We start from the raw sequence: 17,074 nt of genomic DNA, 5'->3' as shown, positions 1-17,074 counted from the left end.
AAATTTTCTCACTTTATTTTGTGTCTTTTTATAATAGGACTATCAAACCATAGACTGTCTAACATTTGATTGTAGGTTTATTTGTATTTGTTTCTACATATGCTGCGCTATTTATGGCAATTACTTTCCTGTCAATTAAAAGCAAAGTTTTTTTTTTAAATGCTATGTTGTTTAAACCCATGAATAAATGTTTTGAATGTTTGAATGATTGAAAAAGTTGTTTATATAACTTTTTATTTATTAACCATATATAAAATGAAATTTCAAAAAGTTTAAATACAGCAATAAAAAATGTACACTGTTACTTTTATTTAAATTTTATGAATTGTAAATACCTAGAACAACAATAAAATATGAAAAAGTCAAGTGATTACAGATTTTTAACATTTTATTATGACTATAATATGTAATGTAATTCAACATAATTTTTATATTCTATAGAATATAAAAATTAAATGTAAAATAAAATGAAACTGCTTCTTAGTCTGCTTATTTATCTACAAATTATTTTAAGTTGAAAAAGTTTATTATTGTTAATTGTAAAATAAATTCTTTTTATCATTATTTGCTTTTAGAAGAATAAACAATATTTTGAATTCAATGTTTGTATTTATTTTGTGATTATTATGTACTTTACTATTTACATTTACAATATCCGGCAAGAAAATATATGCATTGCATTCAAATACAAAAAAAATCCTAACAGAATAACTGGAAATTATTGACTATTTTCTTTCAAACAACAAAATATTGAAAATTTAAACACTTCAATTTTAAAACGTAAACTAAAGTTGAATTGGTGGCAAATGTGTAAAATGGCAATATATATTTTATTTATAAAACTAAATATTTTGATAACTATTGAATTTTAATCACTATGTATACTTTGAACTTTTAACAATGTTCAATATTTCTTATGTTAGATAAGAATCACATAACAAAATTACTGTTATTTTGATAGGTTTACAGAGGTCTCTAGTGGTAAGAAATTGAACTAAACAACTGAATCATTTTCATCAATACTCTGACCACTCCTGGAAAATCTTTTGCCCAGCTGTTTTGACAAGGTTCCTGTGAGGGTAGTGAGACCATCTAGAGATCTGTTCCTCAGCATGCTCTCCTTCCTTGCTCTGGGGTCTCTCTCTATGTGGCCTCTCATGGGGCTACGGGATCTTAAAGTGTCCTGAAATTTATTTTCAAACCGTAATTTCAAATGAACATATCCTCACATAAAAGATGTTTGTCTAACTGTCTATCTGTGTTAAAACTTAAAAGGTACACAAAAATCCTCCTGGAAAATCGGCACTAGAATAAATTTACCATTCAATTTTAAAGGGCCAATAGAATCATAGCTATTAATATAAAAATGAGAGTTGAATTTTCATGACGTAACCTATTTTATAAATTCACAAATACAGAGTAAGTCAGAAAAAACTGAGTTTTTCGATTTTCAGAAACAACCAGAAGGAAGGAATAAAGAAAAAATGATTATATATCCTTGTTCTCTGTACAAAAGCACATCAAACTTGTAAAAGGTGTTTTTCATTATCTCTAAAAATGCGGCCTCTATGATAGGAGCATGATGTCAAAAAATGCCTTGTGTGAAAAATGTTAATCAAGAAAAATTAAAATAACTCATCTATTTTGTAAAAAAAAATCTTAAAATTTCAATATTTATTTAGAAAAAGGTCTAAGAAAAGTACTTTAGTGAGTTTTAAAGGAAAAATGCTTTTTGGCTCCTCATAAAAGCATTTTTAGAATACTGCAATTTTTCATTTTTTCATATTTCTTGATTGTGATGCATGTGGTTTAAAAGAATCTTCTATAATAACGTAGCTTATAGTAAACAGAAAAAAACCCCTTTTATTTGACAAAAAATCTCTTAAGATAAAAAAGTTATTAAGGTTTGAATTTTTAAAATGAAAATGCCTTTTAGAAACCCTACCCTATTTAAATGAAGTTATTATGATGGATTATAACACACAAGTATAATTTGTCAAAACGGGGCGGAGATTTTGGAGATTAAATTCAGTCTTGCACCAAATATAGAGGAAATTCGGGGGGAGGGGGTAGGAATTTAGGTAACAAGATGAAATATTTCGGGTCATGGGTTGGTTTTCCGGTCATGAAGCATTAAATCTTAACAATAGATTATAACAAAACTTTTGATTTAAAATGTGATAATTTAATTTAAATAAATTGTATTTTTAAGCTGTTAAATATTTACAATCTGTTGAATACAAATTTTAATAATCAAAAAATATGTTTGTTTTTCTTTTTAGAATGGTGGACATTTTTTATTATTCATAAATCTACCTAAAAAGTACAAAATAATGGCCGAAAAAGTCATCACACACACTTTTTGAAATCTTTATGCTCTAAAAGCGCCGTTGTTTTCAGAGATATTTAAAAACACCTTTTCTAAGTTTAATGTATATTTTTATAGAGAACAAGAACCTATAATTGTTTTTTTTTCCATATTCCTACTGGTTGTATCAGAAAATCGGAAAACTCAGTTTTTTCTGACTCACCCTGTATATACAAACACCTACAAAACATTTCTTAATAGCATTCTGTTCATATGGTTATAGCTAGACTTTATTGCACACAAACAAACATGAACTAACCCGGATGACGGTCAAAGACGGCCTTATTCTGGACCAAATCTTGCTAGTGAAGTGCATGAATACGCGGCCAAACGCTCTACTGGCCTTTATCTGGAAGTCCTAAGTGGGCATAGTAATCACCTATGCCTGTTTTAGTAAGGAATTCCGTAATTGGGAGTGGCCTTGTTTTTGGGGTTGATTTCTCATTTGAAAATTCTAAGGACATTTATGAAGCTACGTTGAAAATGAGAACCATATCGGTTCAGCGGTCAGAGGTATCTTTTAGTACAGACAGACAGACATACACACAAGACATAATGTTAAATTTATTTAAGGATATATGTATAGATGCTTAACACATTATTTAGGTAATACAAATAATCAAAACTAAACGAGGATGAATTATACCTTTCCAGTATAGCATCTTCCACTGGAATTACTCATAGATCTGCCAACAGTCCCCACATCTGGAATGCTTAATCTGATCTTGAAATTTGCCTCACTAATTTTTCTTCCGGTAGGAGATCTGAAAGATTATACAGTGTATGACCCAATATAGATTTTAGTTATTTTGATGCGTTTACTAAAAGTAAGCACTTTTTTCCGTGCCTAATGCCTGTAAGGCTGCCTAGTACTCAATATAAGCTAATCTTATCCGACCTAAAGTAATACACATATGAAAAACTTCAATATAATTTGAATGCATGTTTGAACCAAGTTACATGTTTTTTTTTTCTTCAATGGATATTGTCGTCTAATATCGATAAGGGAGAGGGCAGACATTAGACGGTACTTATACTTGTATCCAAAGTTTTATAAACACAATCTCACATTCACATTAACTAAAAAACTTTACCGACTTTATTAAATCTTGATTGAGTTGTACAAAAGTTTAGTGTAAAAACATTTTCACCAATAATTTTAACCCTTAACACCTAAAGAATGGGTAATTTTGTCGTTATTTAGGGTATAGATCAATTTATCTTCCATTGTCTTTTCCCTTATAAAGAATAAATGTAATAATGGAGACAGGAATAAAAAAAAAGCTTACCTGAGTTCCTTTGGTTTACTTTTAAATTCACTTATTCCTTCTTCATACTCTTCTGGTCTAAAACAGATCAAGATTAGACATAACTTTCTTTGGTGGTCCTAGTCAAGCACAGAAACCTCATCGATCAATCATGCGGCTTCCGCAGTCTTACTTTAAGACACAGCTTCAATTTAAATTCAGAGCTAGTCAGCTGAGCAGCTTTATAAGTTAACCAATAAGCCTCCGACACAGCCACACGCCATATGCATGGCATTCTCAGCCACAGCCGTTAGCCGCGCGTATTCCTTAGCCATCCAAAAAGCCTTAACCAAGTGCATTCAGCTGCAAATTTAGTTACCCGCAGCCTCCCTTATAATCACAACTTTTAAAAAAATAGACCTGCAGCTGAAATAATCACAACATCTAGTGGATTATCCACCCCCCCCCCCTTCTGTCCACAGATTTTTACCTGGATAATAATCTAAGGACAAAGGCAGCTTTGTTGGCGGAATTTGATCTAGTTAGCTTCTGTTGTGGGACTATTCTGAAAAAAAAATACATTATTATCATTTTTGCAATAAAAAGATCACCAAACCTTTTATTTTAATAAAATAATTTAAAAGCAAAGCTTTCCACATCTAGCTTGTGCCTGTCCATACTAGCAATGCCTTAACTTTAGATTAAATTTTCTAAACTACATACTGGTTGAATTTCATCTATAATCATAAGGAATGTAATAGTTATTTCTCGTATCGTATTATAAACGGCTTTCCGCGGATATAGAATGTACAATTATAAGATTAAAACTAGTTTTTTTTAGCCCCGTGGTGCCGAAGGCACCGGCTATTAAACTAGTTTTAATCTTGTGATTGTACATTCTTATATTCGTAGAAAACTGGATATAATACGATGCTAGACATAGTTTTTTCGTATGGATGAGAACCGGTTCCTATCCACCGGATTCGAATGAATACGAGAAATCAAATTCTCTGGTTTTAATCTTATAATTGTACATTCCATATCCGCGGAAAGCTATTTATAATACAATGCGAGAAATAACTATTATCATTGTCTTATCCCCTAAATCTATAATTTTAGGAAAATGTTACTTACAGGCCAGCAGCATTATATACAATTGAAGATTCTGATGGAGCAAAGCTGCTTGAAGAGTCTATACTGATATTTCTACTTCTGGAGCTCATCAGTGACGAACTGTCTTCTATTGTACTGTTGGAAATCTTCCGTCCTATCTGAAATATTTTAGGACAGTAATGGGTAATAAGCACTTTGCTTTAATTTATTTTCTGTAATCTGTAAGATTGAGTATTTAGTCAATTAGTAATTAAACACAACATTTTAATTTTAAAAAATTATAACAAAGCTACTCTAAGTAAACTCCAAACCCATTATATAAGCTTTAGAAATTAAAAGTAAAATTACGTAGATTTTGCTACTCCAACCACAAAACAGTTAAAAAAGCTGAATAAATCTTTTTGAATAGTTATTCAATTTTTATTTAGAAATGAGGTTTTCTATTAATAAAATATGTACAGACCTTTTTCATATCAAATCTGGATTGGTATTGCCTAGTATTTGATGCAACGTTTCCTCTATGTCCATCCGATCCTGACAGCTGTTCAGCGGCTCTGTTGCTGCCGCGTCTTTCTCCAGTTGTACCTGGAGGTAGGGCTAAGGATTCTCTTCTGTTACTACCCCGCCTTTCATTATTTATTCCAGGTAGAAAAGGTAGAGCTAATGACTCCCTCCTACTGCTACCCCGCCTTTCATTATTAATTTCAGGTGGTAACAGATCCCCTTTAGAACTGCCCTGCCTATCTCTTGATGAAGGGTCAGGTAGTTCATTTCTGTAACTGCCTCTACGTTCTTCATCTTTTAAGTGTCTTAAACTATTTGTCTTTCTAATTGATTTTTTCACTTCTATCACAGTTTTTATGCTTGCTTCACTGAAACAAAATTAAAGTATGATATAAATAAAACATTTATTTCTGTGACTTTGTAAACGATTTATCAAAAAGAACATATTTTTCTTAGTTAATTCTTAATTTAAAACTAACACTTTACAAAATAAAATAAGCATTCTGAAATTACAATTTTTTGTCTGTTATGGAATTGACTAACCTGTCGCTGACATTAGTAGAATCATCCATGTATGGTATTGAATCTGTTGTAATCTCAGATATGTTATCTCTATCACTTCTGACGTCATTACTGGCTGTTCTGACGTCATTGCTATCAGCTGATAATGTGCTAGCAGAACTATTGGAGGATTTTCTACTGTTTGTGCCTTGGTCTGAGTTTTTGTCTGTGTTTTCTGATTCCTCTTCTGCTATATAATCTAAACTGTTGTCTCTGAAATAAAAATATATCTATGTTGGCGAAATAATCTTTGCATTTTAGCTTGTCCAGTGTTAAGTTGTGTGTTGTTATGCTTTGAGCTATGACGGAAAGGGAAAAGTCAACACTCTACTTTCAATTTTGGTTTTAAATAGAAAGAGAAAGGGATATCCCTGATAGCAATTTAGAGACATCCTGCTACTTAAAAAAAGTAGCATAAAAAAACTTACCTAAAATCCTGGAGAGTTGAAACACTATCATAGCCATCTCTAGTCTTGTTGAGATAATCTTCAGGTATAGTTTCATATACATCAGCAAGATCCTCTCTGTCTATATCATCCAGGGGGTCATAGTCATCTTCATCCTAGTTTAATTGATCATTAGCTTAGGCCCAGGGAAGGGAATGTTCATTGGATTAAAAATTACACTGCAGACAAAGAATCTAAAATTCATTTACTTGGCTGTCTTGGTACTATAACTAGTCCAACTTTTCTTATTTTGGCTTTTCTAAAAACTTTGGGGACTAGCAAACATCATGCCCAATGAAGCAGACCAATGAAAATAATCAATACAAACACAAGAAGACAATTTTTTTATAGAATTTTTCTGGATAAATCTGGTTTTAACTAACTTTCATCTAGAACTCTAATTGACTTAAATTGTTTCATCCCTATATCTCAGATTTATTGCAGTCAGCATTTGTTGTCACTTGTCTGTGTGTCAAAATGGGTGACTACTAAAATGGTGGGTCCACGTATTACGTGCATGACAGATATCTTGAGTTTTTTCCGTCTTAATTTCTTACGACTTTTTATACAGTTTTGTATTGTGGGAGGCGTTGTTAGACAAATTAGTTGGGGGGGGAAGTACCAATTCAACGGTGGGCGTTCATTTCCGCATGCTATCACTTCAGCATATTGTTTCATCAATACACAAAAGCAAATTAAATTAGAAGGGGTATACAGTAGTGGGTATAATGGATCTAAAGGGATAAAGATAATAAGACAATGGCCGATAAATTAATATATACCCCAATGATGATACTTAGAATAACCCCTTCAGTAGATTAAAATTTGTGGTTGAAAAGTGTGAACAATCAACCTAATGAAGCAACCAATTTAAATTGACCCAATCCCCAAAATTGTTAAGCCAACTAATGAAAAAACGTTATTTTAAAACTTTGGGTACTATTGTCATTGCCCACTCTTTCTCTGCTGTACAAAGTTTGTACGGTGTTAACAAGGACAAAAGGGATGTAAAGTAGAAAATATTTTTTTCGTGAAATAAAAGAAATTATTTTTTTTTCATTAAATAAAAGATATATAAATATATTTTGTATCTTGTTTATAAAAATATTTTAGATTCTAAATAAATTTTGCTGAGTAATTTACCACATCATATTATAGACATCTTTCCGTGGATAATAAGTGAAAACAAGGTTCCGAATGCCTTAACTATAAAAACTAGTGCTAATCTTATAATATTTACTTTAATACTCATGTAAAATTTCTGTAATATTAGAAGTAATAGAGTAGCCTCGCTACTAGAAAACGATTTATCTTTGTACTTAATACCCTTTCTTTAAGAGAAATAATTCTTCAATTTATACATGGGAACGTTTTATGGGGGCGTTCAAAAAAGTGGTGGTTTATGCACCACCAATAATTAAAATTTAAACAAAAATAAAAATCTGTATTTTAATGTATTTTATATACGTAAATATATTCTATTCCTTAGTATCTTTTATTTGAATGCTTACAAGCGACTTCAGATAAAGTATCAATTAATTTGCATGCGTCGCATGTGTTTTAATGTGTTCGTATGAAAGTAAATTTTGTTTGCATGAATAAATGGAGTTGAAATATGGATCTTGAAATTGTTGGCGAAGTTTATCTATAATTTGAAATGTCTGTCAGCTTGTCTATGTAACATTTTTTCTGCTTTTATTTTTAATTTTTTTTGTATTTTCCTCATAGCTTTTCAAACAGAATGACTGATTAACAGGTAGAAAAACAAAGTGAGTTACAGAGTAGATTTGCTTTAAAAATGTGTTTATCTGCCAACATTTTTATTTTGTTAGTGAGTGAATAAATATTAGTTTTTTAAAAGCAAAGCTTTTCTATAATTAGGGTCTGTCCGTCTGTATGTGAGTTTATTATTATGGGACAGTTAGCTATTCTGGTTAAAACTATGCCCCGCCCCATAACTCAAACAAGAATTATTCCCTACTCCTCCTATTTAAAAAACCAATGTTTTAATCTTTTTTTAAAAACTTTTTCAGTCGTCATACCTAAGATTCAAAATAATTTGTGACATTGTTCTATATAAATGTATGTTTAATATCTTTGATCATATTTGCTGTTATCTAATATGTCTCATACCTATATTTTTTAAGACAAAATGAATTGAAAATGATTGCTAAAATCGAAATATATCTTCATGTCTTAGAATAGTGTATTTTTTAAAAAATAGGTTGAAAAACATACTAACTTTAAAATAGGTTAATTTATATAAAATATAGGTGTTCAAGTCAATTTCAGGCTCCAGGTATGATCCTGCAGCTCCTGATCCTCGAGGTCTCCAGAAATCTTTAAAACCCTCCTGTGACCGCAATTTTTGACATAGAGCCTTCAAATTTTAAACTTACGCTTTTCTTCTACGTCTACATAATGTATTAAAATTTTATAAAGATCTGCCGCCGTTCTCCCGCTGACCGCCAACTGCGGCGGCTGGCAGGTGCCAAGTACAGCTGCGGCCGACGAAATTTATGTTTTGAGATTTCTAATATAAATTTTACATAAATATAAACATTTTCTGAAAAAAATTATTTTTCTTGTTTCAAAGATAAAAAAAAATTACAGCCTTTTGAAATTTTTAAGTAGAAAAGGAATTAAAAACAAAGGTTGTTAAATAAAATGGAGAAGAAAGCGAAAATTGACTTAGGCTCAGTTTTAGTCGGAAATTCATTATCAAACAGGGGACATGCACTGAGATAATAGGGGGGGGGGGCGTTGAGCCCTACCTCCAAATGTGCGGCAAGGGGCCTCACTATTAAGGGTTAATGTCTAGTATACTTATTGTTTTGTATTAGATATATTACTTAAGGGGGGGGGGGGGCGGATCTGACACTTTTGCGTAAACTTGGAGTATAGGCTTTGTCTTAGGAGTGAGAGGTTAGGTTATTTGGGGGAAAAGTTTAGTTTTGGGTGTATTTTCCTAATATTTTATTAAATTTATTTTATATGTCTCCAGGTTCAGGTGCTGCAGTCTGGAAGGTCACTTCTGGAAAGGTATAAATGAAAAAAAATAGTTTGAAGAGTTAGAGATCAACTTATTCAACCAAATATGCATCTTTTGGGATGTTATGAGCGTATATAAAGAAAAAATAAAAATCAGCCTCCACGGTCCTGCAGGTCTCCAGGTGAATTCTGGACAAGTAAAAACTGAAAATTTTTAATTTTATAGTTAGAACAAAAAAAACTGAAAATTTTTAATTTTATAGTTAGAACAAAACTTATTTTACAAAAGTTTCTACTTTATTAATGGTATGAACTAATTTGAAGAAAAATTTGAAATCAGGCTCCAGGTTCAGGTTTTGCAGGCCTCCAGATAAATTCTAGACAGGTAAAAACTGAAAATTTTTACTTTTGAAGTTAGAACAAAACTTATTTAGCAAAAGTTGCTACTTTATGGATAGTATTAACATTTTTGAGGAAAAATTTGAAATCGGGATCCAGGTTCAGGTACTGCAGGCCTCCAGGTGGATCCTGGACAGGTAAAAACTAAAAATTTTCACTTTTAAATTTAGGGCATAACTTATTTAACAAAAGTTGCTACTTTACGGATAGTATTAACTCATTTAAAGAAAAATTTCAAATTGGGCTCCAGGTTCAGGTACTGCAGGCCTTCAGGTGTATCCTGGACAGGTAGAAATAAAAATTTTCACTTTTAAAGTTAGGGCATAACTTATTTTGAACCTGGAGCCCAATTTCAAAATTTTCTTCAAATTAGTTAATACTATCCATAAAGTATCAACTTTTGTTAAAGAAGTTATGCTTTAACTTTAAAAGTGAAAATTTTTATTTCTACCTGTCCAGGATCCACCTGGAGGCCTGCAGGACCTGAATCTAGAGGCTGATTTTTATTTTTTCTTCATATATGCTCATAAAATCCAAAAATATGCATATTTAGTTTAATAAGTTTATCTCTAACTCTTCAAACTAATTTTTTTTTCATTTATACCTGTCCAGAAGTGACCTTCCAGCCTGCAGCACCTTAACCTGGAGACCTATCAAAAAAATTTAAATACAGTGTGTTTTTTTTATGAGAACTTTTTTGAAAGCAATTTTACCCCACTTATAGTTATCAGAATTTAATGATTAATGGCTTATTTTCTTCGTTTTTTAAGGGAAATTATGAAACAACCAAAAAATGTTGAAAAAGTACAGAGCTGGATCTTTAAATCGTTTTTATAGTGCGCTGAATCGGGGCGATTCAGAGGTGAACTGTAGGTGCGCTGGTGGTTAGCCACAGCTCGCCTATAAAACAGGGATTTTTAAAATTTCGGCGCGGTGTTGCTAGATTGCTGGCGACACTCAATAACATATCCATACGTGCCGGTACAATTTTATAACTTAAAATGGGTCAGTACGGTGTTTTATATAAAAAAATATATAATTTATTTTAAAAATAACTATAAAAATGTTTTCACTATAGTTTTGCAATAAAATATTAAACTAATTTTAAAAAAATATTTATTTATTAAATATGAATCACCCCGATTTAGCGCGGCAATGCCACTCGTTGAGTGGCATTGCTGCGCCGGTTCGGCGCAACTGACTGCGCTGAATCGCCCATGCCATTTCTATTTAAAGATTGGTATTTAATAATTTGATGGCGCGCTGAATGAATCGCCCCGGTTTAAATCACCTATAAACAATTTAAAGATCCAGCTCAGTAAAGTTGAAAATTAAAAACTTAGGTGTCAACATCTAAAAATGGTTTTAGCGCATTTTTCTTATGTTCAAATATTCTACCTTTTGCAAGAATGGCTGCAAAACGCTTCAAAGTTGAGATATAGAGCTATAAATTTATACAGATACTATTGGGGACATGTACTAGAATAGGTCAAAGTTTGAAGGCCATATCTCAATCAGGGAGAAAGTACTGGCCCCCCAAAGTCGACTACTGAAAATCCAATTTTTTTCTTGCAAAGGGTAGAAGATTTGAGCATAAGAAAAATGCGCTAAAACCATTTTTAGAAGTGGTCACCTAAGTTTTTAATTTTCAACTTTACTGTACTTTTTCAACAAAAACTGTAATTTTTTTTGGTTGTTTCATAATTTCCCTTAAAAAACGAAGAAAATAAGCCATTAATCATTAAATTCTGATAACTATAAGTGGAGTAAATTGGCTTTCAAAAAAGTTCTCATAAAAAAAACACACTGTATAAGGAAAATACACCCCAAAACTAAACTTTTTTCCCAAAAAACCTATCCTCTCACTCTGAAGACAAGGCCTATACTCCATGGTTACGCAAAAGTTTCAGATCGCCCCCCCCCCCCCCCCCCACATATCAATCAAACAACAAACCCTTTGAATTCATGAACTTTTTTTTGAAAGGCTCTTGTGACCGCAGTTTTTGACTTAGAGACTTCAAATTTTAAACCTAAGCTGTTCTAACATGTATACATGACATATTTAAATTTCATAAAAATCCAACGCTGTTTTCTTGCCGACTTCTGTCTGCAGCGTCCGGAAACTGCCAAGTACTGCTGCCGCCGCCGAAATTTATATTCAAGATTTCTAATATTATATATACATAAAGGTAAACATTTTCTGAAAAAATCTTCTTCTAGCTTTAAGAGTACAGAAATTACAGCCTTTTGAAATTTCTAAGTAAAAAAGGACCTAAAAACAAGGTTGTTCAATAAAAAAGTAAAAAATACTTTGATCCACTTATTGTCGGAAATTCAATATTAAACAGGGGACATGCACATTAGAAACAGAGATAACAGAGTGAACGTTCAATTCCCCCCTCCCCCCCCTCCTCTCCTACCCTCGACCTATTAAGGTCAATAAAGGGGACCAACCGTTAAAGGTTAAACATAAAATTCGCTACTAAAAATAAACTGTAAAGTCATCTTAGAATTGATTAAAATTTTTACTTAGTTTCCTGCGAAGAAATCTGCGATACCGTCGCTAATTTTTAAAATTATAATCTATGCTATAAAAATTGAATTCTTTAATAATTTGTATTAAATTTAAATATGGAATGTAAATATAAGTAGAAATTATTTGTTTCTATCAATGCGTTGCAAAATTTTAAGTTCGCCAAATTTGAGATATGTCAGAGAGCCAGACCCACCATTTTAGGGGTCACCTCAAAATGATATCGTAAAAAGACAAAGTATTATGAAATGTTAGTCATAAGCAATATAACGTACAGCACTAAAATAAAATATTCTTTTTTTCTTGTTACTTTTAACAATACTATAATAAAATAATTTGTGCTAAAGAAATTTAGTCCAGAAAAATTTTAATACATCTATTATGATAAGATTTTTTCTTAGAATAAAGTAATTTAAAAACTATACACTGATTACATAAGAAATAATGATTTACAATGCACAATCAGGCAAATTATAATCATGTAGGATTTAATTATATAAAGGCCTAGATTTTTTTTAAACTTTAGGATAGGATTTTTAAGACTCAAAGCTCCTCTAAAAATTAAACTTTCTGGATATTGAAGTAAAGGAATTTTGTAAAGACTTTTCTCGTATTCATTCGAATCCGGTGGATAGGAACCAGTTCTCATCCATACGAAAAAACTATGTCTAGCATCGTATTATATCCAGCTTTCTACGAATATAAAAATGTACAATCAAAAGATTAAAACCAGTTTTTTTAGCCGGTGCCTTCGGCACCTCGGGGCTATAAAAACTAGTTTTAATCTCATAATTGTACATTCTATATCCGCGGAAAGCCGTTTATAATACGATACAAGAAATAACTATTATCAACCTATAAATTAAATAATATAAGTATCTCTTTAAAACAGCGAAAGTTGTTATTTATTAAGCTAAACCTTTAATTTGCTTTTCATTTTTCATATTTAGATCTGAGTGATAACCCCAAGGGGTAAATACAAAACCAGAGCTTGATCTTTAAATCGTTTTTATGCCGCGCTGAATCGGGGCGATTCAGAGGTAAACCGTAGGCGCGCTGGTGGTAAGCCACAGCGCACCTGATTTTTAAAAGATTTTCGGTGCGGTGTTGTTAAATCGCTTGCGCACTCACTAAAATATCGATCCGCGCCAGTACAACTTTATTACTTAAGCATACTTAAGCAGTGCCAGTAAGGTATTTTATATAAAATACCGTGTCAGTATAGTATTTTATATAAAACATTAATATATAATTTATTTTAAAAATAACTATAAAAATGTTTTCACGATAGTTTTGCAATAAAATATTAAAGTAATTAAAAAAAAATATTTATTTATTAAATAAATCACCCCGATTTAAACCGCCAATGCCACTCGGTGAGTGGCATTGGCGCGCCGGGCCCGCGCCACTGCCCGATTCAAATCACCCATGCAAATTCGATTTAAAGATTGATATTAATAATTTGATGGTGCGCCAAATGAATCGCCCCGGTTTAAATCACCTATAAACGATTTAAAGATCGAGCTCAGTACTGAAAATCATATTGGAAATGTGGGACTTGCGATTTAATATTTTAGTCCTGTTTTTGCCCTACTGTGCAATGCATGTAATAAAATTTTCTTTGAAACATCATATGTTTTAGCCACAAGAATCTTTGGACGGTAAGAAAGTTTGGGGAAAAGACAGATAAAAAGGGTCCTATTAAGGTATGTATATAGTTAAGATAACAATACACTTCCATGAGAAATTCAAAATCATCGCACAATACCGCCCCCCAGTCCCCTTCCCCCCTCAATGGTATAATAGTTATTTCTCGTATCGTATTATAAACGGCTTTCCGCGGATATAGAATGTACAATTATAAGATTAAAACTAGTTTTTTTAGCCCCGTGGTGCCGAAGGCACCGGCTAAAAAACTAGTTTTAATCTTATGATTGTACATTTCTATATTCGTAGAAAACTGGATATAATACGATGCTAGACATAGTTTTTTCGTATTCATGAGAACCGGTTCCTATCCACCGGATTCAAATGAATACGAGAATAGTTATTTCTCGTATCGTATTATAAACGGCTTTCCGCGGATATAGAATGTACAATTATAAGATTAAAACTAGTTTTTTTTAGCCCCGTGGTGCCGAAGGCACCGGATAAAACAACTGGAATTAATCTTATGATTGTACATTTCTATATTCGTAGAAAACTGGATATAATACGATGCTTGACATAGGTTTTTCGTATTCATGAGAACCGGTTCCTATCCACCGGATTCAAATGAATACGAGAATAGTTATTTCTCGTATCATATTATAAACGGCTTTCCGCGGATATAGAATGTACAATTATAAGATTAAAACTAGTTTTTTTAGCCCCGTGGTGCCGAAGGCACCGGCTAAAAAAACTAGTTTTAATCTTATGATTGTACATTTCTATATTCGTAGAAAATTGGATATAATACGATGCTAGACATAGTTTTTTCGTATTCATGAGAACCGGTTCCTATCCACTGGATTCAAATGAATACGAGAAATAAAATTATTATTCGTGTATACTGATTTTAAAATGAATACTTTTTATAGTAACAAAATTTCATGAAAGCTATAAAATGTTATCTTTATTTTATTGGCATCTTGCTGTAAATAATTCTGGATTCAATTAGTAATTTACATGACGATATTTTTGTTGTTGATACATAGCTGCCATAATTTCTACGTCATTTTCAATCATAAACGTATTTTTATTGGCTTTTCTAAATCATAGAGTTTTTGTGCCATTTGTATTGCAAAAAGGCCTAACTATCAAAGCTTTAAAAAATCAAGTTTTTAAAAAAAAAAAAAGGTTAACCTATTAAATACAGACATTGAACCCTTTAATACACATGATTTGTCTGGAGGTTCTAACTGTGCATAGTAATGAGTAGGGCCTGTTTTAGAACGAGGCATTCTCTCTACTACTCTAACTACTGATGTCACGCACTTGACGTAGGAATAGAATACACTTTTTTGACTTTTTAGTTATGACTAAGTGTTGAGACGAGAGGATTAGCTCTACGTGTTACGCCACAGTCGAGGAATAAGAATTCCTGACCTTAAATTGAAAAAAATCTAATTTAAGATGTATTGTAGTAACCCTACAAGACTGCTTTATGAATTACCTCTGGATGAGTCTCATATTCATATTCTATCCGCTTTGCCTCCTTTTTTGCCAGAATACCAACAGTAGTTCCTGAAAACAAAGTTTTGTACAATAACAATAAATCTAATTCACGTATTCCATCAAAGTGCCTGGTTGAGTTCTGTAAAAGTAAGGGGGGGCTACTCGCTTTTATTTGTTTATTACTTAAGGTCATGTAAGGTAAGGTTATATTAGGTACCAGGAAGCCCTGCAGTGTTATGACACTGTTGGTATAGGCACCTTGATAAAAAAAAAAAAAATAACCCCTCCCCCCTTCTTTTTATAGTACCAGCTTTTTTTTGTTTTAGTAGTCTAGCTACTCTATAGTTTGAAAATTCGTTTGTCTTTCAGCTATGTTTAGGGGAAAACATGATTTTTTCGGCTGCTATTCAAGATCTAAAATATTAAATTCATACTTTACATGGTACAACGGTCTGTTGGCCGGTAATGCTCTGAGAAAAAGTATTTATGTTGAGAAAGTTAGATTGATTCGGCTGCTGTTATAGATAGAATACTAAGCTTCTAATCTATCATTTACTTGATAAGTTAGTTTTTCTGTAATGCGTCAGAGTAAATTTTTTATAGGAAAAAATGTGGTTTTTTTTTATTTCTGCTTTTTATGATAGAGTTTTTTTTGTAAATAAATTGATGACCAATTCACAGCTGAACTTGTGCTTGAAGATTCAAATGACCAGATATGCTTAGCTTTTCTTTGTTCTTTTACATTTAAGATTTTTATCTTCTGGATATTGTCATCCTTGGTTTTATGTACTTAATTTTACTCCTGTACGAAGATTTAACTTGAAGACTTAATTGTAAATTATACCTGTACCCAAATTCAATCCCTTATTCGTTGACTTAAAAAGTTTAATACTTTAAATAAATACTAGTTGCTTCGCGCCTAGCCTCTGGGGAAGAGCTGGTATGTCAGAAAAATAGCCAAAAACCACCTAAAGACATTAATAACCCAGTCGGACCTCTAATTTCCGAGATCTTTTTCTTCAGACATTAATATCAAAGGATTATTAAAAATATATTAACCTGTTATAATAAGTAGAATAAGAATTGTAAAGTATATGACACCAACAATTGAGAGCAACCACACTTGTCCTTTCTCAATACACTCTGCGCGCACCATATTTCACAATTTTAGTAATCCATTAAAACCTTTTATTTAGATTCCTGTGACAATTAGTTTCTTTCTGGAAAGTGAATTATTATCACTAAACCCGTATTTTAAAAAGTTTTATTGCTTTTTTAATGGATTTTTTATTAACTTGAATTTGGTATTTCTTAGTAAGAATAATGTTATAAGTGTACAATCTCTATAATTCTCATCAAAGCGTAGTATATCTACAATGCCATTTCAAAATGTTCAATATTATATAATAAGCGTATTTTGTCTTTAATTCACTTAGAATAACTTTATGACATTCTGTTTAATAACAAACTTGAATACTAACTATGATTTACTATAGTGACATTTAACACCTATATTTATCTCTTATCATTTTTTTCTTATTAATTTATTGCTTCCTTCATTTTATTTCCTATTTATCTCTGATTCCTAAAAGCTGTATAGCAATAGTATATCATGTAACTACATAGTGACAAGATGTTATATTAATTATTTGTATACAAAGGGCAAAATCCTTTACAACAGAGCTGGATCTTTAAATCATTTTAGTGGTGAGCCAGATCGGGATGAGTCAACTTACCACCAATGAGAGCACAGCAT

General features: G+C 31.8%; 1 protein-coding gene across 1 annotated transcript; it reads right to left on the bottom strand.

The window, feature by feature from the left end:
* Positions 1 to 220: 220 nt before the first annotated feature.
* Positions 221 to 16,508, bottom strand: LOC145326162 (uncharacterized). The gene is made up of 10 exons (XM_080169307.1): positions 16,378 to 16,508; positions 15,317 to 15,387; positions 6,222 to 6,355; positions 5,776 to 6,006; positions 5,192 to 5,600; positions 4,750 to 4,886; positions 4,106 to 4,180; positions 3,658 to 3,714; positions 3,015 to 3,132; positions 221 to 1,183 (listed from the first exon to the last, which is right to left on the bottom strand). Exons 1-10 carry the CDS (start codon positions 16,472 to 16,474, stop codon positions 995 to 997), a joined length of 1,518 nt encoding a protein of 505 aa, XP_080025433.1. The 5' UTR covers positions 16,475 to 16,508; the 3' UTR covers positions 221 to 994.
* Positions 16,509 to 17,074: the final 566 nt, after the last annotated feature.

The sequence above is a fragment of the Acartia tonsa genome, chromosome 8 (genome assembly GCF_053477335.1).
Source record: "Acartia tonsa isolate MP-2025a chromosome 8, ASM5347733v1, whole genome shotgun sequence".
NCBI classification, from domain to species: Eukaryota; Metazoa; Arthropoda; class Copepoda; order Calanoida; family Acartiidae; genus Acartia; species Acartia tonsa.
The sequence above is the reverse complement of the archived record's forward strand: the minus strand, read 5'-3'. Positions and strand labels throughout refer to the sequence as shown.